The sequence below is a fragment of the Mus musculus genome, chromosome 6 (assembly GCF_000001635.26).
Source record: "Mus musculus strain C57BL/6J chromosome 6, GRCm38.p6 C57BL/6J".
Taxonomy (NCBI): domain Eukaryota; kingdom Metazoa; phylum Chordata; class Mammalia; order Rodentia; family Muridae; genus Mus; species Mus musculus.
Genome location: NC_000072.6, coordinates 42654824 through 42681067, shown reverse-complemented (window position 1 = coordinate 42681067; position 26244 = coordinate 42654824). Strand labels below are relative to the sequence as shown.

The 26244-nt window shown below is 40.9% G+C and overlaps 1 protein-coding gene across 8 annotated transcripts in view; it reads left to right on the top strand.

Moving 5' to 3' along the window:
* The window catches only part of Tcaf1 (TRPM8 channel-associated factor 1), a 42133-nt gene extending 29064 nt beyond the window's left edge, over positions 1–13069 (top strand). For 3 of the 8 annotated variants that reach the window (XM_006506752.4, XM_006506754.4, XM_006506753.4), the window contains 7 exons: positions 1648–2642; positions 2901–2998; positions 3525–3738; positions 4038–4277; positions 5689–6026; positions 7430–7689; positions 10745–13069. In XM_006506752.4, coding sequence (XP_006506815.1) covers positions 1648–2642; positions 2901–2998; positions 3525–3738; positions 4038–4277; positions 5689–6026; positions 7430–7689; positions 10745–10754 — 2155 coding nt within the window. In that variant the 3' untranslated portion in view covers positions 10755–13069. Of the gene's footprint in view, positions 1–1647; positions 2643–2900; positions 2999–3524; positions 3739–4037; positions 4278–5688; positions 6027–7429; positions 8522–10744 lie in introns of those variants that run through there. The other 5 variants (NM_001355769.1, NM_001355770.1, XM_006506756.3 and 2 more) reach the window with 4 other exon arrangements.
* The last annotated feature ends 13175 nt before the right edge of the window (positions 13070–26244 follow it).

Here is a 26244-nt window from a genome sequence, read left to right as displayed (position 1 = left end):
CAGCCATCTCCTTCCTAAGTAAAAACCAAGGAAAAATAAATAGTGTCCTCACCAAAACTTCACATAATAAGCTATCCTCTCACCAGCATGTATGCTGAGATTATCTTCTTTATCTTGACTATTGTGTAAATGCTTCAAGGAATATGAGAGTGTTTGGAAGGCACTGATCTTATTTGCTTTGGATACACACCCAATGGAGAATTGCCTGGGTCAGGTGGTACCTCTATTTTAGGCTTTCAAGGACTTTTCAACCCATTTTCTATATTGGTACTACTAGTTTAAATTCCTTCCAACTGTACGCAAGAATTTCCTGTTCTTCATGTCTTCATCAGACTTGGTATCTTTTAATAATACTCATTCTAGTAGATGGGCGCCCATACCTCGCTGTTAATTGTATTTCTATTTCCATGGTGAGTAATAGTGGCAAGCACCTTTTTGTAGGCCTGTTGAGCATCTATACGCTGTGATATGTAGTGATTCTTGTCCATTGTAAGGTGCATGAGAATTCTGGGCTGATCTTTACTGGCTCCTGTGACTTCTTGTCCCCCGCCCCCCAAAAAAAAATCATTCTGGCCCTTTTGTTCCTTCACCTTCTCTTACTCACATGCATCCCACACTCTTCTCTTCCTGGAGGCCTCTGATTCATCTGATTCCATCTACGTAGTGTTCAGTATAAATAGCTGCCTCTCCCACTTTCCTGATTGAGCCCTGCTATACTGCAAGTTTATCTTCATGTTCTATCTCATCACAGGAGAGTATGAAAGGGAAGTCAAATCAGAGCCAGAAAAATGATTTTCACGGTTGTTGCCTCGAGGAAGGAGAAAGCCAGTCTGCTGCAACGCCCCAGTTTCTCATCACTTAGTCAGAACTCTGAACAGTACGGGGACTAAAACTCCATTCTCCTGACACATGACTGCCATAGCGTGATTCCTAACTGAAGTAACAGATTCGATTCTGGAATTCCAAGTGTGTGGAGGTTATCCTAGGCATCCAGGACTCACTCTCCCTTTGGCATTTATAGGTGGCTTAAGGTTCTCAGCAGGGAAGGGGGTATATTATGCATAGGAAATACACCAGTGCTGAGCAAAACTCCACAGCACTCCAGCACTCCTGTTGAGCAAGCAAGAGACAGGTGAAGTTATATATGTAGGCAGTGGTCTCATGAGATAATGACTGACCCCAACCCCATCTTCTAAGATACTGACTCTTTGCCGACACCATGAACTCTGTTTTCCACAGACTTTTCCTTTATCACATTAATGGTGAGAAATGTATCAGTAAGACTCATTCTAAGAATCAGAACATAATTCCTCACCGAATTCTTTGCATTCTGGAATACATGGTTGGAATAAACATGATCCTATGTCTAGAAGGTGGTGTCTAAAGTTTAGTGTCAGAGAAACACAGCAAGATTTTCCATAGAATTTCCTTTGAAGAAATGGTGATTTTAAAATGAGCATAACAGAATTAATTGAGATCTTGTATCTCCTTCCCAAAATTTTTCACCCACTCTGTTCTCCTAAATTTTCTACAATAACTGAAAACAGAATTAGTTAAAGCAATAGTAAATACCCTTATGTAGCAGGCAGCATTCAAGGAACTAAAAGAAGAGTAGTCCTTCTAATCAGGAGTGTGTGTCTTTTGCAGTTGTGATGACGACCTCTCAGATGACAGAGATGAGCTTCTGCGTGGCATAATAGACCTGGACATCACCAACTCGGACTGCTTCCCATCCCAGCTACTAGTTCATGGGTCTTTGGCTTTTCCTTTGGGGCTAGATACCTACCATGGCTGTGTGATAGCTGCAGCTCGCTATGGCCGGGGTCGGGTAGTTGTAACTGGTCATAAGGTTTTATTTACTGTGGGTAAACTCGGCCCCTTTTTGCTCAATGCTGTCCGCTGGCTGGATGGTGGCCGCAAAGGCAAGATTGTGGTACAGACAGAGCTGAGAACACTAAGTGGTCTGCTCGCAGTAGGGGGTATAGACACCAGCATTGAGCCCCACCTGACCAGTGACGCAAGTGTCTATTGTTTTGAACCCACAAGCGATGTGGGGGTTAAGGAACTACAGGAGTTTGTAGCAGAGGGTGGTGGGCTGTTTGTTGGAACTCAAGCCTGGTGGTGGGCTTTTAAGAACCCAGGAGTGTCCCCTCTGGCTCGATTCCCAGGAAACCTGCTCCTCAATGCCTTTGGTATCAGCATCACAAGCCAGAGTCTCAATCCAGGACCTTTCCGTACCCCTAAAATAGGAACAAGGACCTATCACTTCCGCTCTACCCTAGCAGAGTTCCAGGTGATAATGGGCAGGAAGAGAGGGAATGTGGAGAAGGGCTGGCTAGCCAAGCTAGGCCCAGATGGGGCAACTTTCCTGCAGATTCCTGCAGAAGAGATCCCTGCTTACATGTCTGTGCACAGACTCCTGAGGAAGCTGCTGAGCCGCTATCGGCTTCCAGTGGCAACCAGAGAGAACCCGGTCATCAATGACTGTTGTAGGGGAGCCATGCTTTCCCTGGCCACAGGTCTGGCCCACTCTGGAAGTGACCTCTCACTGCTGATCCCAGAAATTGAAGACGTGTACAGCAGCCGCTACCTGCGCCCCTCAGCGTCTCCCATCACCGTGAATGTCAATTGCACTAATCCAGGTACAGCAGAAGGGTGGGAGCTTGGTTTTATGGGCATCTGCAAAACAGGGGCACAAGACTGCTGCAGTGTTGCACATCTGTAGAAGGTCATCACTATCCTTCATTGCCTTCTTCTTCAAGATTATAGGGGTCGGGTATTAGGCAGTGTTTGAAAGGGTCATAGCAACATGGTAGGGAAAGGAGCAGCTGAAGTCATGAGGGATCCGTGCAGCACTGTATGGAGCAGGGATGAAGTCTGCCCTTCCTGTGTTTTGGCAGGCACTCGATATTGCTGGATGAGCACCGGACTCTACATACCTGGAAGGCAAGTCATAGATGTCTCCGTGCCTGAGAGTGCTGCCTCTGCTGACCTGAAGGTAAGGCCACTCTCCATCTCACCACATAATGCAGAATTCAAATGATCTTGCTATCCCAGTTGGCATTGTAGGTGGTCTGTGTAAAATGCTGCTGGCAGTTTAGGTCTGTTTTAAACCCCTTTTCCTTCTTAATGATGAAAAAAACCTATGTTTTTATATATAACAAAATATATCAAAATGGTACATTGTAGAGCCCAGGACTCTATACCATTTTGCCTCAGAATAGCAATCTCTACTCTTAAAATTTGTTCTTTTAACTTACATCGTACAATAAAGACTAAGAAAGGCCTCACATGGAAGGTTCCCTGACAGTTTGTAGATATTCAGTTGGTGAATAGTACTTTACTTTCTATCACATAACTTAGTTCCTATGAACTCAAGAAATGCTACAATTTCAATACTATTATACATGGCCTCGTCAGTGGTACATGGGGTCATAACCTAATGGCCCTTCTGAGTCTACTTCCTATGCTCTCTTGTGCCACCCACATACTCCATGTGACTGAGGGTTATTTCTCTGCTCCAGATACAAATTGGCTGTCATACTGATGATCTGACAAGGGCCAGCAAGCTGTTCCGAGGCCCCCTTGTGATTAACCGGTGTTGCTTGGACAAACCCACGAAATCAATCACCTGCCTCTGGGGTGGTCTCCTCTATATCATTGTGCCTCAGAATAGCAAACTGGGTTCTGTGCCCCTTACAGTGAAGGGGGCTGTTCGTGCTCCATTCTACAAGCTAGGTAAGTAGACACTACAAGGTTCACACTGCGAGGTGGGAGAAGCTAAAACTGAAGAGGTTTCTGGGGCTACTCAGTACAGGAGGTGGGGGTAGACGAGTGGAGGGAGGTGATTGGTGTCTTTAAGTTCTGCTTTGGTGCCAAGAAAAATAAATAAATCACACCCACGGGGACGTCCAAAAGAGATGTGTGGTTTCTTATCTTGTGGTTCTCATCTGGAGTGAAAGTTGTAGATGTGTTTTATCATAAGGGATCTGGAGAAAGGTATTTCAAGGCAATATTTCAATTGCCTCTCTTTATAGGGGAGACATCCAAGGAAGAATGGAAGAGGCGTCTCCTGGAATATCCAGGTCCATGGGGAGAACTGGCCACTGACAACATCATCCTGACTGTGCCCACTGCAAATCTTCGAACGCTGGAGAATCCTGAGCCACTGCTCCGCCTCTGGGATGAGATGATGCAGGCTGTGGCTAAGCTGGGAGGCGAGACCTTCCCTTTGCGTCTGCCACAGAGGATAGTGGCTGATGTTCAGATCTCAGTAGGTGGGTGCTCCGGAAGCTCTGTGTGTCTGCCCCCAAGGACCCTCTCTCCACAGCCGCGTAGCTAGAAGGCAAGGAGAGTAAAAATGTTTTGCTTGCAAGACGTGTAGATATATTCCTTGCTGTTTAAATGGAAAAGGGAGGAATCGATTTTGAAATAAATAGTAGCTTATGTCAGCACGTCAAGAAGTATCAAAGACATCAAGAGATGTGACCTGTGGTGCCGCTCAGGGAATTTTAAGAATTAGGAAAATATAGTAGAGGGCCTCAACCTGGTTGAGAGTCCTGGAAGACTCTGAACAAAGCTATTTGAAAAGGAACCAAGAAGCCAAAACAAAGGTTATGGGTACAACACAGAAGCACCATCAAAATTTCCCTGGATCCTTATTTTCACAATGCATGAATAATCTTGTATCAATGTAGGTAATCCCATATCTAAGAGTGGGGTGGAGGCACCCTTTCACACCCTCACATGGACACCATCACCACCCTGCTCCCCAAAGGGACCCTCATACAACAGCATGACTGGTCCTCAGCAACCTGCACTCCCCAGGGCTCAAGTCACAAGACAGGTGCAAATGGCAGTGCAGACTGAGCAGAGGGAAACCTGCGAGTGTCTGGGCTCAGATGGTGCCTTAGGACAGTACAGGTGATAGAAGGAACCTGGGGCTACTGGACGCTTTGGAAAAGATACGGTCCAGATGTGGTGATGAGGTGGAAGGGTTCTTTTTGTTTGTTTTTAAATTATTTTTTTTAATATTTTTTATTTATTTATTTTTTATATGTAAGTACACTGTAGCTGTCTTCAGACACTCTAGAAGAGAGCATCAGATTTCGTTATGGATGGTTATGAGCCACCATGTGGTTGCTGGGATTTGAACTCAGGACCTTTAGAAGAGCAGTTGGCGCTCTTAACCGCTGAGCCATCTCATTATCCTCTCTCACATATTACATCCTGACCAGCTTCTCCCACCCCTTCCTCTACCCCCTAACCCCCATCTCTCTTCCCTTCCTTCTCTATCCCCCAGTTCCACCCCACTCCACCTCCCCTCAAACAAGAGCAGGCCTCCCAGGAATATTAACCAAAGACAGCATAATGAGCTACATAGCAGGCACATGCCATCACATCAAGGCTGGACAAGGCAAACTTGGGGGGGGGGGGGGAGGGTCCTACAAGTGGACAAAGGAGTCAGGAACAGCTCCCATTCCCACTGTTAGGATTTCCACACACACACAAAACGCCATGTTACTTACCCATCATGTATATGCTGGGGCTCTATGATCTGCAAGTTCCCAAGTCCCAGTCACCCGATTCAATTGTTCTCATGATATGTACCTGACCCCTCCGATTCCTCTGATCCTTTCTCAAGCTGGGAGGAGGATGCTGACCTGCTCTCTTTTTCTGTGTCCCCAGGCTGGATGCACGCAGGGTACCCCATCATGTGCCATCTGGAGTCAGTGCAGGAACTCATCAACGAGAAGCTCATCCGGACCAAGGGGCTCTGGGGCCCTGTGCATGAGCTGGGCCGCAATCAGCAGAGGCAGGAGTGGGAGTTCCCCCCACATACTACGGAAGCCACGTGCAACCTGTGGTGTGTTTACGTGCATGAAACGGTCCTGGGCATACCCCGAAGCCGTGCCAATATTGCGCTATGGCCTCCAGTTCGGGAGAAGAGAGTCCGAATCTACTTGAGCAAGGGACCCAGTGTGAAACACTGGAACGCCTGGACTGCGTTGGAAACGTACCTACAGGTACTGGGAAAGACTGGAGGGCGATGGGACAAGTGGGACTACCAAGGCCACATGATGAGATGATAAGTTGGTGACCCCAGAGACCACCGCTGCATCTGCCTCCCACATCCAGCTACATGAGAACGAGAGAATCTGGGGATAACAGCATGTAATGATGCTTCTCGGTACAGTATTCTGTATGACACTATGAAGTGCACAACGCTGAACTGACTTAATAATGTCAGCTGTACCCCCATCGAGAGGCACAAGAGCATAGCACTAAAGAAAAAAAAATCTTAAACCTGGTTGAGGCACAAAGAGTACTACAAATATACTTTTTTCTCCATAGCTTTAAAGCCAGGCACACCCATGACTGAAGCCAGCCTTTCCTACTGAGTAGCTATCAGGCAACAGTCACCACATATTCTAAAATGAGCTATGATCCAATTTTTCTTAGATGTGTGTGTACTCTCCTTGCTATGGCTTTGCTTTGCCACAGATTCCACCATATGTAGGCAACCCAGGATCGCTCTCTGCCTTGGGTTTGGAGGTTCACCTTCCCTCAGAACTGTCATTCAGAGCCATCGTTTTCAGCCGCAGTGCCAGGGATCAGTCCCTAGATTACTCTGGGGAGTGACATCATGGTTAGATTCAAGCCAGGCATAATTTATTCTGATTCTTCCACCTGTTCAAATCCTTCTCTGTCCACTGCTACTTTCTCCTGATGTGAGTTACTTTGCTCATCCAGGAAATGAAGACATGTTGGTTCTGGTAACTTCCATGTGGCCCCTTAACGGCAAAGCCTGTGACCCTGGCTAGCCTGGGCTCTTTCCAATAGTCTCATGAAAGTTACTGTTAAAGAAGCCATGTGACTCTTTCCAGTGGCATCTTCTAACGCTCTTTTTTGTTGATGTTCTAGAGCTCATATTTTGTTCTAATTAACTAGGCTGTCTAGAGACTTCTACTTGATTCACTTTCTATTCCAAAGGCCGTTTTTAGTGGCCTTGTGAATTAGTGTGAGGGTGACTGAGGATTGTGGGGATTTCCAAGCTATTAGAATTTAACTGTACAACTGGGCAAAATAATGATTGTTCCACCCCAGCAGGTTTTAAATCCCTGTGTGTAAATCTCATTACTCCATTCATGATCTCATGATCGGGTAAACGCTGACCGTGGTGAGAAACACTGACGACTGGAGCTGCTTCCCTACCCATCCCTCACTGAGGGTCTGCAAGCACTGCCCTAGCCTCAACGTTTTTCTTACGATTACACAATGAGAGTAGGGCATGAAGCCAGCACACAAAATGCTCAGTGATGGGTGCAAAGCTGAAGTTTAGCAGGCTGAACTCATTAAGTTTGCCTGTGTATTGGACCTTCTTTTTGTAGATTGGATGTCTCACCTACTTCCAACTTTCCCTTTCTAGCTCCAAGAGGCCTTTGGTTGGGAGCCATTTATTCGTCTCTTCACCGAGTACAGAAACCAGACAACATCGAGCTCGCCGCCCTCAGACAACGTCGACAAAATGAATCTATGGGTCAAGATGTTCTCCCAGCAAGTGCAGAGGAATCTGGCTCCATTCTTTGAGGCCTGGGGCTGGCCTATCCAGAAGGAAGTGGCTACAAGCTTAGCCTATCTGCCCGAATGGAAAGAGAATATAATGAAATTGTACCTCCTCACACAGATGTAAGGAGTGCCCATCGAGGTGGCAGGTAGAGAGGCTTGGGGTGGTAGGCAGAGATGGGGGTTTACTCCTCTACCTCTGTCTTCTAAAGTTCTGGCTTTCTCCTTTTAATTCATTGCTCCTGTGTCTTATTACCGACTTCTGTCTCTAGGAAGTGGGTTAAAAACACAGCACAAAATGAAGCCAGAATTTCTTAGGAACGAGGTCTGTGCTTATGAGCCCGACCCCTCTGCTTCTCAGTTGTCAGGTACCCTGCTGACCCTGTATTGGCCTAGTGCTGGGAGCTTGGGAATTTGTTTCTATCCAGCCTTCTTGATGAGCCATAGAGGGCAATCCTTCCCTTGGCTTCCTTGGCTTCGGGATAGATATAAAAGTCTCTGCTTCTTGTGGTGGACATGGAGAGTCTGGCTGATGGTTTTAAAGAAGCTTGTGGACTTTATGGTGTATGCCAATGGAAGGGTTCTTCCACTTCATGCTGGATTATTAGCTCCCACAGCTCAGAAGTTCACATCAGCCTTTCTCTTAGACTCCTTCTGCCCAAATTCTAGGTCTTTAATTGACCATTTGTATGTTACCAGCAAGAACCTTGCCTTCTCCATGACTCTATGGCCTCATTCTATACATTGGGATCTATTTCATATGGGTTTTTGGAGTTGTACAGTGCCTCTAAAAGTGATTACAGAGGCTAGTGGGTATTGAGAAAACATCATTTGTCATTTTTGTTATTTAACCCAACAACATTCTGGACCTAAACTTTTATTTTAGATACTATAAACAGATAGTCATAAACTTTTAATTTTTCAACTGATAAATATAAAGCTCACATCTATTAGCAAGATACCATTCAATATGGATATATATTTTTAATACTTGAATTAGGCAAAGCATATCTGTCTCCTCCAATATCTATCATTTCTCCAGACCAAGCACATTCACAATCATTTGTTATTGTTTTTGTTTTTGTTTTTGTTTTTGTTTTGTTTTGTTTTGTTTTGTTTTGTTTTTAAATACACAGTACATAACTGTTATGGAGTGCCAGAGAGAGGGCTCAGTGTGTAAAGACACTTGCCACCAAGACCTCAAACATGAGTTCAATCCTCAGAACTGGAAAAGTGGAAGAAGAGACCTAACTCTTGCATGTTGTCCTCTGACCTCCACAAGTGGTCTGTGATCCATTCACAAACACACTAAATCAACTTAAAAGAAGGAACTGCTATCTGCCCTACCCTATCCTGTATGATACTTTTCACCCTCTAAAGTAATTCTGGTACATTGTTTTATGAATCTAAAGGAAGGATTCTAAACTTACATTGGAGTATTTTCCTGGCTGCTTGAGACAATGCCTCTCTGTGATAGGTAGGGCTTTTTTACTTCAAAAGCAATGCTCTTTCATTCTTGCCATTAAGAGCTGTGTTACAGGTGTGCACAGCCACACCCGAGTTCACAATGTAGGCCTTTTCCTTTTATCTTTTACAGCTACTTAGATATGGCCTCTTTACCTAGTTCTTTCAGCTTAAATTCCCACTTTGATAAAATCCAGAGAAGAGATTTTCACAAAAACTAGAACAATCCTAAGATAAGTGTTTAACCATCAATAGACATTTTTTAGAAAACAATAGACACCCAGCTTTTAAATGGTATTTATATTCCCATAGTGAGATATTTAAGATATAATTGCTGTGGGGGTTTATTGACTATACATATATAAAAACTTCAGTTTGGGACAAGAAATTCCACAGAGCTAACACAACTTTTATTTAATTGCTATACATTCAAAGATCTCTTGGTTTTCCCCCATTTCATTTCAAGTTTCTTTTATGAGTTTTAATTAATGTTATATCTAAGATTGATGTTGTACACAACTGGCTTTCTGATTTCTTTTTTTTAATTTATTTTAGTATAATCTGTTTTATTTACATAGCTTGTAAGTGGGTGAATGCAGAGACTATAAGACATTTATGTGTGTGTTTGTGTATGTGTGTGTGTGTGTGTCTTTATTGTACAAATTCTTAATCCTATATTTATTTCATATTTATATATACATATATATGTATCATATAGGGATTTTAAATATCTTTAAAATAATTATTATCAATTATCACATATTGATAATATGTGTATGTGCCAGGCATTATATTGGTCCCTATATATAGGCTATGCTATTTAATTGTCCCAATAGTCTTATGAAGTAGAAATTATTATTACTCTTATTTTAGGATAAAAGAGCTGACTTTTATGGAGATTAAGTAAATTATGTAAGACTCTACTGCTAATAATGATAGGCCTATGATTATGAAGCCATGCACTATGATTGCAGAATGGGTATTAATAATTATAGTGCTTCAAATAACCAAATAAAAAACCAAATCAACAACACAGAACATTTATACTCCTGCTTGCCAGAGTCTGGGCTCTTTATACTTAGCCTCTATCTAACCTTAGCAGGACAAAAAGACTCTCTGTTTCTCCCAAACATCAGTAGACAGGAAGAATTTAAATCAGGCTCCTAAAGTGCTTCCAGTACAAAAGAGTGAGCCATTAGCATCAGGCGACTCTTCTAGGTTCTGATTATTTAGATTGTCATTCTCCCTTGGGTACCATAAAAGCAATTTTTGGTTTATTAGATTTTAAATAATGTAGCTTATTATTGAAGTCCCTGACTTCCCAAAGTCCTAGATGCTTCATTTTCTCAGAAAGACAATAAGATCTTTAATCTTTTTTTCTCTTTTTATTTTTTATTAGATATTTTCTTCATTTACATTTCAAATGCTATCCCCAAAGCCCCCTATAACCCCCCCCTTGCCCTGCTCCCCAGCCCTCCCACTCCCGCTTCCTGGCCCTGGCATTCCCCTATACTGGAGCATATGAAGATCTTTAATCATTTAGAGTAATTCTTCTCCATTCCCACTCTTGCCCCTTTCATCTACTTTCAGCAGTCAAGCCTGAGATCTTTACCATAAAGTTACCTATACTCTTTCCCTGTCAAATGTTTCCAGTGGTACTCCAGATTTGAGATGATGGACTAAACATGTAAGTTTGCCTTCCCTCCTTTCCCAGGCCCCACTGAAACTGAAGTCCAGGAATACAAAAGAAAACTGAGACCTCTCAGCAAAGGAGACTAAAAGCATTTGGTTGGAGAAGATCTCAACAAATTTCAGGAAGAGAGAAAGTAAATGAAGAGAAATAATGATCGGGAAACATGGCGGTCCATTTCAGACAGAATATACTGATCCGAACACTGGAACCCCAAAGAGACTTGAGCACTAGAAAACTCTAGCTACTAAATAATTATACCAGTTGTAAATTGACCCCCAGTCTACTCAGCCCCGACCCTTGTACATAGAAAACAGAAAACCTACCACTGAAACTAGTGAAACTGTTATTGTTACTGTTGTTTGAATAAAGAAATCAAATAAACCACCTGAGGAGAGGTAAAAAATTAGTGCTCCAAAGGATATTCTTTCCATGGAAATAAGTGCCCCACTAGCCTGTCAGGTAATTTTCTTCTCAGAGGTGACACCCTTACTCACACCCTAAAAGCCCACAGCTTCTAGGTATAGCAGACATTTGCTGGAGAAACAGGACTCATTTAACGAGCTGATAGTTAACAAAGATTCTCAGCATGGATTTCCTGATAGAATTTTTCATACATCGAAGGGTCCAAGGAAGAAGCATAAAGAAAATAACCACTTAGACATAAAAAGCTTGAGGAATTATAAACTAATGGAAGCATAATTTATAAGGAAAAATCTGTAAAATTCTGACCATTTCTCCAAGAGAGACTTGAGGTGCATTACTAAGAGAAAATCCTGAACATTGTAAAAGCAAAACGAGATGGCCATAAATTTTCATCATATAGACTGGAAAACAAGATAGAATGAATCTTTCCAGACATGCATCAAAATGAAATATCACACAATTGAAAAGAAGGAAAGGGAAACAGACAATCACTGTGTAACTCTTAGGAGTTTCCAGAAGGCAGCACAGAAAGCCTGGACAGTGAGAGAATAAGAAAGACTTGAGGAACAGCAGAGGGACGGCACCCAGTACCAACCACATCTAGGCAGGGTCCTAAAGAAAAGTGGAAACAGGAGGGCTAGAAGGAACATGTTGAAAGTGCCCAGGGAAGGGAAAGAGGCTGAACCAAACCTGAGAATTCTAGCAGTGCTGAATGCTAGAAGTCAAAGAACCAATGGTTGACTTTTGAAAACTTTTGTTCCCAGAATTCCATATAGTACAGACTGTCAAGAGTAATATAAAAAGAAAAACATTTTTGGCAGGGAAGTCTTTAGAAACTCTCCCTCCCCCCTTTGTACCCTTATTAAGGAAGTTTTCCATTTAAAAGAAAACTTTCTTTCCATATATATGTGGAAGAAAGTCCAAAAAAGAAAAGGAAAGAAGATCTGGAGACAGTGGCCCTCACTCAGGGTGTCTCTGTCTAGAGTGGTAGATATCAGAAGAGAGCACTACCCTGGGCTCTGTGAAGAATATGCCAGAGTAGCACTGAGGAGATGGGACATTTGGAGATATGAAAAGCATGCAGTCTTTAATCACAAAAATTAAACAGAATGTCAAGAAATTTGGGCTGAGCCATGAAGGAAAATAGAATGGGATAGGATTTCAAAGTCTCGTGGAGTATGAGAAGAGACTGATTGGGCACTGGCAGTAGGTATGTTTCCTTTCCTTTGATATGGGTATCATGGCATTGGGAGTGTAGAGAAAATTAAGTTTCTTCCACTTGGCTTGGTAAAAGTATTTTAATAGCCCAAATAATGTATAGATGCCACTTATAGATCTTCAATGGTTTGATCAGCCTATCAACAAAGACTGAAAGGTTTAATGTTACACTCATATCAGAGATAGAAAGGGATGTTGATCAGTTGATGCACAAAACTATAGCTGAATTAGTTGAGAGAAGGGAAGTAAAAGGAAAAAAATGGGGCTACTTAAATATTCAAAGTGTGGATGAAAAGCTGCTGTCTTCCGATAATAGAACACAGTTGTATGGTTAGTGTGCTGGCCAATGCTATAAATTAGACCCTCAAAAGAATATCTACCAAGCATTTGGAGAAGAGTAGGCAGGAGAAAGGTGGAGGTGGTGTATGTTAAAGCATTATCTTTTGTAATGGTGAAAGATTAAAGATAGTCTAATGTTAATAAGTCAAGAGATTATTGTTCAAACATGTTATGTAAAGGTAGGAAGTTAGCCAACAGAAGATCCAAAAATAGATATTAAAAGCATCTAAGAAATGAGACTATAGAAGGAGGGTGGGGTGGGAACCGTGTTTTTATTTAATGTTCCGCTGTACTATTTAATTTTTTTTTTACCTTGTGCATGTATTATTTGGAAAAGTTTATAATAAACTCAAATAAAACATCCTTCAGAGGCTTCACATTCAGTAAGATGTGGTTGAGCTACACCCACTGAGCAGCTGACAAGGCCAGCAAGTACTGGGTTTCATCTGATATGGCAGGCTAAGCAGTCCCAACCCTCCATGGCTCTACAGTTGTAGCCACTCCATCTGCCAAGGCTTGAGCACACTTCACCTTCTCTTGTTTCTATGGATATTCTACAAAAACTAACCAAACCTAACCAAACAACAGCAAAAACAAAGCCTGCTGTTCTTGCCATGTCTTGTGATTGAGCTTCCTGTCTAGCAAACTTACAACAGTTTTGGATTGTAGGAATCTCCAAAAGGGCATTTGTGTTAGATTGTTAGCTTCTATTGTTTCCCACGGCTGTAGTGTATAAAACACTTCATGAAGATGCAAATAGACATTAAGATGTTCAATTTTGTTCATTTACTAACTTTAACAAGTTTTGCTCTTAAATTGGGCCAGTTAGTATACGAAGACTCCTACCCATTTCTCAGTGCCTTTGGTATGTTTTTTACCACTGTCTGTATACCATGATCTAAGTTTTCACCTATTTGACCCCTGACTTTAGGGAGACTATCGGTTAGAAATTTTCATGCTGCCACAGTTTTTTAAATTTCTACTCTTTTAGTAGCTATTACTTCTTTGTCCTCATTAACATCACAAACCAAAGACAAATGTTTATATTAAAGCCATTTCTTACCTGAGTTCACCTCTTCCTACTTGGCACAATCCTGCTAGATATCCAGGACTGAGACAAGAAGAGGCATTTAATGAGGGAAGAATAGAGAAACCACTGAGGGACTGCAGATGGCGTTATCAAAGCCCTTTACCAGAGACCACAGTAACACACTGAGACTGGCACAAGTTGGATTTATTATTTATGTAGTGCAGGAAACTATGCACAGTGGGAGGTATGGGCATTTCCATCAAAGAATACCAGAAGGAAGCTACAATGTGACCTGAGCTTCAGTTTGAATACTTTAGGAGAGGGTGGGAAGAAACAAGACTTTCCTGTGGATTGGATGTTGCCCAGAAACACTGGCAGCTCTTCAGACAGAATTCCAATAAAACCCTTAATCAGGAGGATGTAAAGCTGGTTCTGGTTCTGAAAAAGTTGCAGGTGTTCATGTTAGAAGAAACAGAAGGCTGTCAGTATTTTGTGGGTTGCTCAGACAACTTGTATTTTTTTCCTTTTAGGTGTCACAATAGCCTAGTCTAATAGTGTGTTAGGAACCTGGTTATCTACAATAGGAAAATATGGTCTGGCTGAGTGTGCAACAAAAGTTCCTGAGCACTGAAGGCTTTCACAGAGGAGAAGCCTTTGTTCCTCAGACAGTGGTTCCAATATGCATTCCTTTTAACTAAGTACAAAGAACAAAATTTTTTAAAATGAGTATCAGGTACACAAGAGGTACTCTGGGCAATGACTGCTTGGTAGAGGGGTTTGGTAAACCGAAATGAAACTAAAATGGTGTCAGGTTTTCGGAGTCACTTGTTGGATGGTTGCAAGCATCCTCACTTCCTAAGTACAGATTTTCTGAGCATTTCCTGGGAAGAACAGGAAGCAAACTGGGGTAATAGTAATTATGTCATTAGGGCCACAAACCCTCCAGCCAGTGACCCACTTCACAAATATTCGTAAACTTCACTTGCAAACTGCTATAAGTGGGCCATATGGAAAGAACTGAAAGTCAAAATGAACCTGAATATTTTTTTCGCTTGAATATATATATATATATATATATATGTATGTGTATATATATATATATAATTAGTATATATTATTAGTATATTAGTAATATATATATATATATATATATATATATATTAGTAGAAAACATTTTCTTCAGTACCCAAATTACCTCACTAAATTTACACCCTGTGTATGACAGGAAATTAAGCTGGTAATAGTTTTGGCTTCATTTGACTTTCGGCTTCTTTGAAAAATTAAATAAAATCACATGAGTACTTGCCTCCCCATGTTAAACCAAAACTACTTCATGGGGAGGGGGTGGTGCAGTAGGATGTGTTAGAAGTGAAGAGTACTCGCTACTCTTCCAGAGGACCAAAGTTTGATTCCTAGCACCGACTTGAGAGCGCACAACCATCTGTATCTTTACTTCAAAGGGATCTGGTGCCCTCTTCAAGTATCTTCAGGGAACCATGCTCACATTTGGTACACATAATTACAATTAGACAAATTACCCATACATAATTTAAAAGAATTTATTTAAAAGTCTATAAATAGCATCATAACAAATTTGTGGCTTTTGTGTTATAGCTACTCTAACATTTGGGTACCCTATTTTAGTCTAGCAAGTAAATTTATCCATAAATATTTATTTACATTAACCTAATTGTTCTATGGTCTGGAAATATAAATATAAATAGACAAATACCTTGTTGTTATAGTTTTCTTTCAGCTGCTGTCATAAAAAACTCTAATCAAAAGCAGCTTGGGTGGGAAAGGATTTATTTGGCTTACAATTCCAAGTCATACTCCATCATTGAGGAAAGTCAATACAAAAACTCAAGCAAGAACTTGAAGCAGAACCCATGGAGGAACTCTAATTGGTGGCTGTCTCACTGGCACATGCTTAGCTAGCCTACTTATACAGACCAGGATCACCTAGCTACCCAGGAAATAAATGGTACTCTCCACAGTGGGCTGGGTCCTTGCATCAAATAAAGGCCACTCTGATACAGGCAATCCCTCAGTGAGACACCCTTCTCAGGTGACTCTATGTTGCGTACAGTTTAAGTAAAATTAACTAGGACACTGGCTGTCAGGATGCTGTGTTCTAATTTAAACATTTAAAACAAGAAGTATATTGGATGTGGTGTATGAAGTATTGTGAAGGAAAGTAGTGAGGATAAATTTGGGAAAGTGCATTTCTGGGTGCAGTCCCATAAATGGGCACACTTGCTGTTTAATGTAATGTGATCTAGGGAAGCCTCTGAAAGTGGTATTTAAGCAGATTCTCAAAAAAGAATGATGGGGCAACCATGCAATTAACTCTAAACAAATGGAAGTAAACTTATATGAAGCACATGAAAGAAACACCAAGACAGACATTTTTTAATGTTGTTCTTAAGTAGCTCCTTTCCCAATGTAAATCTTTTTTCCTGCTATTTATTTTTAACTATGTGCATGTGTATGCATCTATGTGTATGTGAATGTGTGTTTATGTCATGTATATACAGATGCCCAAGGAGGCCAGAAAGAGATATCAGGTCCCTGAATTACAGCTACCTGTGAGTATCTCAAAATGGGTCTGGTTTCTCCTTGAGAGCAGCAAGCACTCTTTTTTTTTTTTTCCATTTTTTATTAGGTATTTAACTCATTTACATTTCCAATGCTATACCAAAAGTCCCCCATATCCACCCACCCCCACTCCCCTGCCCACCCACTCCCCCTTTTTGGCCCTGGTATTCCCCTGTACTGGGGCATATAAAGTTTGCAAGTCCAATGGGCCTCTCTTTCCAGTGATGGCCGACTAGGCCATCTTTTGATATATATGCAGCTAGAGTCAAGAGCTCCGGGGTACTGGTTAGCTCATAATGTTGTTCCACCTATAGGGTTGCAGATCCCTATAGCTCCTTGGCTACTTTCTCTAGCTCCTCCATTGGGAGCCCTATGATCCATCCATTAGCTGACTGTGAGCATCCACTTCTGTGTTTGCTGGGCCCCGGCATAGTCTCACAAGAGACAGCTACATCTGAGAGCAGCAAGCACTCTTTACCCTTGAGCCATCCCTCTATCCCCAACAAGATGAAAGTCTTGATCATAGATGTCTGGTATAACCATTAGCAGGACTCACTGACTGTCATAGTTTGAAATATAAATGCCCTCCCACCACACTGCCCCCATCCCCCCCCCCAAAAAAATACTCCTCTGCACTGGCTTGGACTCCAGAGGTGATTAAATCCTTAAGAGCCAGGTCCTAATAGAAATGTAATCATTTGGAATATAGCTTTGAAAAAGGTATTGGAACTCTGGCTCCTACCTCTGTTTCCCCAGTGCCGTGAGAAAAACAAGAACACTACAGTACACATCCCTGCCATGATGTTCTCATCCAAAAGCAAAAGGAGATAGACCACAGGTAGAAATGTCTTAAACTTTAAGTCTTGAAAAAAAAATTTTCAAGTTTATCATCTCAGGTATCTTTTCACAACAATGCATAACTGACCAATACATAGACATAGTGGAAATTTACAATTTTTGAGTTGCAGCCATGAAACTTCTAAATGAACTTATACTATGCAGTAAAATTTTTGGTCTCTCCATTCTAAAATTACTGTCTCATAAGAAGCAAAGTGGGTTCATTTTAATGGTTGCTATGTCTTCTATCATGGGTAATGAATGAAAACACTATACTCTATATCTTAATATACTAATATATGGGGTGATGATCAATGGTCTGATGCATTCAGGGTAAATGGAATTTTGAACCAAGTTCACATGAAGAAGACTAATTTTTAAATATTGAGTCAGTTTGCTCAGCAATGAAAGTTTAGTCTTACTTATTGGAGCTCATATGGACAAAAGATAAGCCTACTAAGCAACTCAAGCTCCGTTACTCTAGGTTCTCATTTCATAGCCACCTTTCAGCCTAGACCAGAATAATGTCTATTTGGCTTCGGTTGAAATTAAAGATAGCCATGATCAGAAATGTCAATATAATGGGAGAACTTGAGAAGGATTGGCTTTAATATCATAAAAAAATTGGGAAGATAAATCAATAATTGTTTATATTTTTTCAAAAAAAGCAATGAAGGTACTTGTTTTGTAGGCACAGAGAGGTTAGCTTACTCACTCTCTGCCTTAGGAACCTTTATTTTGTGGTGGTTGTATAGAACCAAGAGGCTGGAACATGATTAGGTAAGCAGTCTATCCCTAAGCTATCTTTCCAATCCTTCTCATGGATCAGAAATTGATCATTAATGAGTTACAGATTCCACACTGTAACCACTTTTGCATCTCAGTATCTTCATCGTGCATAAGATTGTGCATGAAACTGTGAATGAAGTTACAGATGTCACGTTGGTCTGGTGATTAAAATGATTTGTTTATCATGCATTTGCCTAGTAGATCTGACATATCAGATTCTGAGAAACTAAGTTAGTTCAAGATTAACTAACTTAGTTTTGCTGAATTCCTGACAGTTCAAGCCTGCAATACAGTAATAAACTTTATATATGATCTATAGTTAATGGAGTTTACAGATATAGGACCATCCTTGCCTCTCACTAGACAGGGAAATGTAAACATCACTACATCTTCAGTAGTCATGTACTCTAAGGTACTTGTGTCCTAAGATATTAGTAGCTCCACCACAGATGCTCCACACACCTGTAATACTGGCAGCGAAGAAAATGTACATTCCAGATAATTTCACAAACCTACAGAAAGAGAATATGGAAGCTTTTCTGAATGTAACTTAGAAGTGACTGTCTGTCAAAAGAAACAAAATCCAGGTTTATTATTTTTGATGAAGCATATCAGAAGACAGATTGAAGACAGACAATGAAATAATTTGAATAAAAGTTATCGCAAATGTACCAAAGTATGAAATATGGAAAAATGAGTCTTCCACAAATATGCTCAAATTAATAATTTCCCCTTGTTATTAGAAGACAACTTCAATAAATATGCTTGAGAGTTAGACTGTGTGGTGCTATAACGGTGCTTTTGCTCTCCTGTCTCCATCAAGAGGAAGAAGTGACGATATGATACAGTGTGTTAGACATTTATTAAGAGGATGTGACTGTTAGATGATGTAAAGAGGGAATCAGAGGGGGCTGAAAGTGTTACTGCAGTGCAGGAGAAAGAAGAAAGCAAAGGCTGACCTTACATGCAGGTCTTGGAAATTTTCTTCAAGGCCACTGTGGAGTTCTTGAGCCAAAATTATCATCATCAGCATCTCATGTCTTGTGGGAGTGCTGAAGCCTGCCTTTCAATCCCTGTTATATCCAATCACTGGCTGGGAGAAGCCCTTGAGCAGAATTGCCCTGGCACCAAGGGTCCCAGGACACACCAGCTGTGACCAATTGGCACTTGCGTGTCCTGCCTTTGGAAATCTGAGAACAGCACTTTCACAGCCAGCACATTATTCATGCTGTGGGCACCTGTTTTGGAACATCTCTGTGGCTTAGTAAGACTCTCCAGTGACTCGTCCCAATAAATGTACATAGGGGGTTTCAGCCATCTCTTTTCCTAAATTAGATCAGAGCTAATCTTTCCCAGATTCTTAAGAACATCATAGGAAAGAATATACAAGACCACACTAAGTTAAACTCATGGCTAAAAATTGAAGAAGACCAAGGACCACAATTAGAAAGCATGCGTATGAAGCTATCCCTCCATTTAGCTTACTAATAAACTAGAATCACTACAGAAATTCTAGTTGATAAAACTGGACCAGTATCCCACATGTAACAATAATTATTTAAATTTTCTCTTGTATGGTACACAAGTAAGACTATTTATTATATGTATATTTATTACATTTTTATAATGATAAAAACAACATGAACAAAGGCAACTGGAGGAGGAAAGGGTTTCTTTCATCTTACAGCTGACAGTTTACCACTGAAGAAGAAAATCAAGGCATGTACCTGGAGACAGAAACTGAAGCAGGGGCTATGGAGAAATACTGCTTACTGGATTATTCTCTGTGACTTATTCAGCATACTTTCTTATACACCCCAAGAACATATGCCCAGAGGTAACAACACCCCATCATCGGCTGGGTCCATGCACATCCATCATTAGTCAAAAAAATGTATTATGGAGTTCCCTATAATCAATCCGATAGAATCTTCTCAACTGAGGTTCCTTTTCCCAGATAACTCTGGCTTTTATAAAGCTGACACAAACTCTAACCAGAACAATTGACTCCTTATCATCTTGACACACCAGTGTCTAAACCATAACCACTCCTTTCTTGTTCATTCCCAAGATCTCACATTAATATCAATATCACAGTATAAAACATGAATGACTAAGGAAACTCCTAAAGCCTTCAAAATGGCCAACACTCAAAGTTCAGTCTTTTATCTACCCATCACCTCTTTCAAAGTTCAAAGCTTCTCTCAAATACTCAAGTATCTCTAGAAGTCTCTTAACTGTGTCTGCCTATAAAGTCTAAACACAAGGTAAATGTTTTCTTATTCCAAGGGAATTACCAGGGCATATTTATACTCAAACCAAAACAAAGCCTATGTCTAACATTGCAAAACAATGATCTTCTAGGTCCCAAGGGACTTGTATGCTCTGCCCTCCAAAGCATACAAAACTTGTTTCCTAGGCTCAGTCCAGCTCCACCCCACAACTGCTACTGCCCTCTACTGTGGAATGTAGAATATAGCCTTAACTCCTTATCAGAGCAGACAAAGACCCTCAAAACCCAGCACAAAAGTCTCTGTGAAACTTCTTACATACAAGGCCTACTGAGAAGTTTGCATGATGATGGACATACTGTCTTTCTCAAATGAAGTTTTTACCATTCATATATCTTTGCTTTTGGATATACCACTGTTTCATACTCTAGCATTCTTCATTATACTTTTTCTCATGAACATTATGTGGTTTTTGTTGTTGTTGTTGTTGTTGTTGTTGTTGTTGTTTTGTCTCCAAGGTCTTCTCGATCCCTTGAACAGCAATAACAACTTCTTCCCTTTTTTTCTCTAATTTGAAGCCAAATTTTGGCCCTTAGAAGAAGCTTTAGCTCCGATACTATATTTTTCATTTTATCTGTACTCTATTATTAACTTAAATATTTTCCTATAGACTTATCAACCCTAGTATCCTATCTATCTGACTGAGTGTCCTCAGAGGGGACATATAGAGAAGGAACAGTTCAACTTTCACAAAACTGTTTCTGTTTAAGCCTAGCTAGAGGGATGTTCTGGAGTCCGTATCTTCGCATGAGCAATGCCCCTTAAGCTCACTTCCATGCTACTCATCAGTTCTAATTTACTAATTGTTAATGATCTATGTCATGTTTCCATTCTATTTTAGTTCCATTCTTCAGGAAAGATGGCATTTTGAATGGCAGGTATATTGGCAATGGCAGGCCTGCTTCCGCACTCTGACCCACAGAAAGCCATTTTATTTTTTCTTTTGGAGCTGGAGAAGTGGCTCAGAAGCTAAGGTCTAAGGTTTATAATCTGTGTGGTTTGAACAAGAATTGCCCTCAGGAGCATATATAGTTATCAGGGAGTGGCACTACTTGAGAAAGAATAGAAGGTGTGGTCTTCTTTAAGTAGGTGTGGCCTTGTTGGAGGAAATTTTAAAAGCCAAAGCCAAGCTTAGTGGCTCTCTCTTCCTTGTGTCTGTGGGTCTGGATGTAGAACTCTTAGCTACTTCTTCAGCATTATGCCTACCCCTGTGCCACCATGCTCTCTGCCACAACAATCAACTAAACCTTTGAAGCTGTAAGCAAGCCCCTGTAAGCTTGGATTTTTTAAAAACCTACTTTTAATAATGGTTCTTAAATGCTGTAAACTCCCTTCTAGCCCACCACTCACCAGAGGTTGTGGAAAATAAAGGTTACTAAGATACAGGGAAAGTGGACCTGTTTGGTGTTTTTTTGTTTGTTTGTTTGTTTGTTTGTTTGTTTTGTGCATTATCAGGAAATCAGCAGTTCAGTTTACAGAATCAATAGCAGCTCGATTTACTCACAAACACTTCACAAATTTACCAGCAATTAGTTCAGTAGTGTCAGGATAGCAAACACATATCAGCAGCAGTGGCACGACCTAGCAGAAACAGCCAGGCCTCCACTAAATCAGCAGAAATGAGCGATCAGGACCAGCAGGGACACCAGGAGCAGTTATCTGCCGTACCTCTCTAAATGAAGTGAAGATCAATGACGACAAAGATGTGAGACCAAGAAGCTTGCTATGCCAGCTTTGTCACTGTCCACTGGGTCTTATATCTCGCCAAATATCACATGTCCTCTCATTATTCTTGCCTCACCATGTGAGTCTGTCTTAGCAAAACTCTATGTATGTCTGTATCAGCTGACATCACTCTCCAATTGGCCTGAGTCTGCAGAATTGGCAAGAAGCTGCCAAAGCACCACTAGAAGGTTTGTTGTTGTTGTTGTTGTTGTTGTTGTTGTTGTTGTTGTTGTTGTTGTTGTTTTGGTGCATTTTTCTCTATGGAGTCATGACAAATGGAGCTCAGCAAGGGAATGTAAGGCAATCCAATACATGCATGTTGTTAGCAAAGAATCCTTCATCACCCTTCCTTTCATGTGCATGCTTTGACAAAACATCCTTTCACCTGTGTCTGCTTCAGCAAAACATCAGTTGACATGTGACTTTCCAAAGAAACCAGAAGTATCCATGTCAAGCTCCAATTAAATACTTTCTTTTATAAGAGTTGCTGTGGTCACTATGTCTCTTCACAGCAGTAGACCAGCCACTGAGACAACTAAAAGGAAAAGAAACTAACATATTTAGTTTATAGAATGCTCAGGTCCTTTTCTTGTCAAAGAGATACACACCTAGAATCCCAGCACTTATGAGAGCTGCTGTGGGAGAATTAATAAATAAAGGTCTATACATCTATATGAATGACTTTCTAAAACTGTGATTGCTAGGCCATGCAGATCATGTGTGCACTTGTACACGCACATGCACACACACACACTTTAATACACATCCTTAGATTTTCTTATTCTTATCACTAATATTGTTTGTTCATTTAAATTGTATTGGTTCTTCTTGACAGCAAATGAAAGGAGGACATGATTTGGTTGCAAAAGAGAACCTGGCAAATGTATTTTTTACCTTAAAACCAAGTTAGTAACTGGGCATAATTTTGTACACGTACATGTATGTGTGTACACACATGGGGATCAGATGTGTCATGTGTGCACATGCATGTGGAGGTCAAAGGACAATGAGTAACATCCTCAGAGACATTCATCTCCTTTTGAAACAGGCTTCCTCATTGGCCTGAAGCTTTCCAATTAGGCTGGCCGGTTTGGCCAGGGAGCCTCAGGGATCCTCCTCTTTCTGTCTCCCAGTGCTATGATTACAACAGTGAACCACCACATGGAACATTTTTATGCAAATTCTGGGACAGAATCTCTAAATGTTTGAGATGCAAACACTTTACCAACTGCTCCCCACCCCCACTTGCAAGCTCAGGCAGCAATACAAAAGCACTTATTTGATTTTCCTAAGAAATACATCTTTAATATTCTGTAACTTCCTTAAAAGAAGGGAAGGGCGTGTGTATTACTTAAGTAGGACAGCCATAACCTTTCACAGACAGGCTGGCTTGAACAAAGGCACTCACTCCCAGCAACTCTGGAGCCTTGCAGTCTGAGTTCAGGGGCCATTCAGAGTCTGCTCTTTTCCAAAGCTTTTCCCCTTGGTTTAGAAGTGGGTGACCACCCTTTCCCTGTCATCTCCTAGGATTTCTTCTGCTTTCCCGTCTCCTTTTCTTCCCATAAGAGTACCAGCTATTTGGCTGGAAGCCCCACTTTCGTGGTCTCTTTAAAGATTTCCCCTGAAAATACAGTTATTTTATGAGATACTGGACATTGCATCTTCATTTGACAATTTGGAGTTGGAGGCAAATAAAAAAAAAATATATCAACGATTATGATACACAGTCTCAAAGTAGGGAGGCTGCCCTAGACAGAATTTAGCTTAACTGAAAATGTATTTGATAAAGTTCCAAACACAAACACAGTCAATAATTGCCAGCTGTGGGTTGAAGTAAAAAAAGGGATGGCAATTACCCACTGGTGACCCGGGAAGGACATGAAGCGCCAGAAGCAAAAGCTATTTTGCAATGTTGACCCTTCTCCTTGACACAGTAGAAGGTGGATTGAAGCAACAGACATCCTGTGTCTACCTGTGAATACATAAAATCATGGAGCAGAGTTTAGCCAAGTAAACTGTCAGGGAACACAAAATAAAAATGCAAAATGATGAGCAATTTGTCAGCAAGGTCCTGGGGAAGATTCTATTCATTTATAAAGGGAATAGGCAAGAGATCTGTCTTGACAAGACAGAAATTACTGCAAAAATTCAATGTGGTGTCTATAAGAATAACCACTGCTCTTAAATAATGCAAATAAAAAAGCAAGCACATAGCAATTTAAAATAAAATTAACACATAATATTATAAACCTTGGTGATTAAATGTATGGCTAGTGTAAATGTAGCCTCAAACGACCTAAATTCTCTTTGTAAATATTTTTATTTATTTTGTTGTCTCATTCCCCTCAAGAAATCAAACAACATCTCATAGAAGTAAAAAGAACTTGATGGTATATCACCTTTATTTTGTGTATATATGTACTTTTATCCCTACTCTATCCAAGACTTGTATCATAAAGAGGTGCTGGATTTTGTCAAATGCTGTTTTTGACAGCTAGTGAGATGATCATGTGTTTTGTTTTCTTGTCTTTCCTTTTGTTTATAGAGTGGATTGTGTTGATGGAGTTTTGTACATTGAACCAGTCCTCAATCCCTGGGATGAACCCTCCCTGGTCATGGTGGATGATGTCTTGGATGTGGTTTTGGATTAGGTTTGCAAGTATTTTAGTGAATGTTTTTACATCAGTGTTCACAAGGGAAATTGATATGAAATTCTCTTTCTTTGTTGAGTCTTTGTATGGGTTAGGTGTCAGGGTGACTGTGACCTTATAGAATGAGTTTGTCAGCATTCCTTCTGCTTTTATTTTGTGGAATAGCTTGAATGGAGAGAAACACTAAAATCAGGGACAAGACAATGCTGCCCACACTCCACCTATCTCTTTAGTGTAGTACTTGAAGCTCTACCTAGAGCAATAAGACAACTAAAGGAGATCAAGGAGATGCAAATTGGAAAGGAAGAAATCAAAGTATTGCTATTTACAGAAGAAATAATAGTATGAGTAACTGATCCCAAATATTCTACCACAGAACTCCTACAGCTGATAAAATGTGGTTCATTTACATAATGGAATACTAATCAGTCATTAAAAACAAGGGTATCGTGAATTTTACAGGCAAATGGATGGAACTAGAAAACATTCTCCTGAGTGAGGTAGTTCAGACCCAAAAGAACATGCATTTACTCACTTATAAGTGGATATTAGTCATAAATTACAGAATTACAGGCTCTAGTCATCAGTCCCAAAGAGCCAAATAAAAGAAAGGATGGTTGAACCTTCTTTGAAGGGAAAACAAAATAGATATTGGAGGTCAATGGAAAGGGAGTACTGGGTAGAATAGGGGATGGGGAGGTCAGCAGGAGGAGGGAGGAGGAGATCATATGTAGGAATAGCAGGTGAGAAGGGAGATGGGCTGTGGTGTGGCACAATTTCTAGGCTATTCCAGAGGCCTGGGATTGGGAGTGGGGGGCCCACAGAGTCTATGGGGACTGAGATTTCTAGCAGTGGGGGATGTGGATCCTGAAGTAGCCACTCCCTGTAGCCAGGCAGGAGTTCCAGGAGGGATAAGGACAGCAACCCACCCACAAAATCTTCAACCCAAAGTATATCCTGGCTATGAGACAGACACCTAGCATAACTGTCCTCTGGGAAGCTTCACCCATCAGCAAATAGAAAGAGATGAAGAGACTCACACACAAATATTAGATGGAGCTAAGGGAGTCGTGCAGAAGAGTTAGGAGAAGGATTGAGGGACCTGAAGAGACCAGGGACTCAACAGAAAGGCCAACAGAGTCAACTTACCTGGATCCTTTGGGACTCCTAGAGATTGAATCACCATCCAAAGAGCAAGCATGAGCTGGACTCAGGATCCTGCACATATGTAGGGGAATGGTGACTCCCAGAGGGGAACGCCTCCTTCTCAAAAGAGAGGACTAGGGGAAGGTGGACTAGGGAAAGGACTTTAATGAGGGTGAGTTTCTGCATCTCTGTTGTGTGGGGAGAGGAAAAGCTAATACTGGATTGTAAAGTGAATAAATAAATCAATTAATTTAAAAGAAGTAAAAACAATATACTACTATGTAAAGCTGTATTCAAGCATATACACTTATCCACTCTTCTGCATTCATTATTTTGACTCCCTTTGTGCAGATATTCAGGCAGTATCCACTCTATAACTTTAGTTTAACTTCTACAGCTCAGTCTTGTCTGTGTAAGTGATGTCACAGTCATGTTTTCTTTTTTCTTTTTTTAATTAGATATTTTCTTCATTTA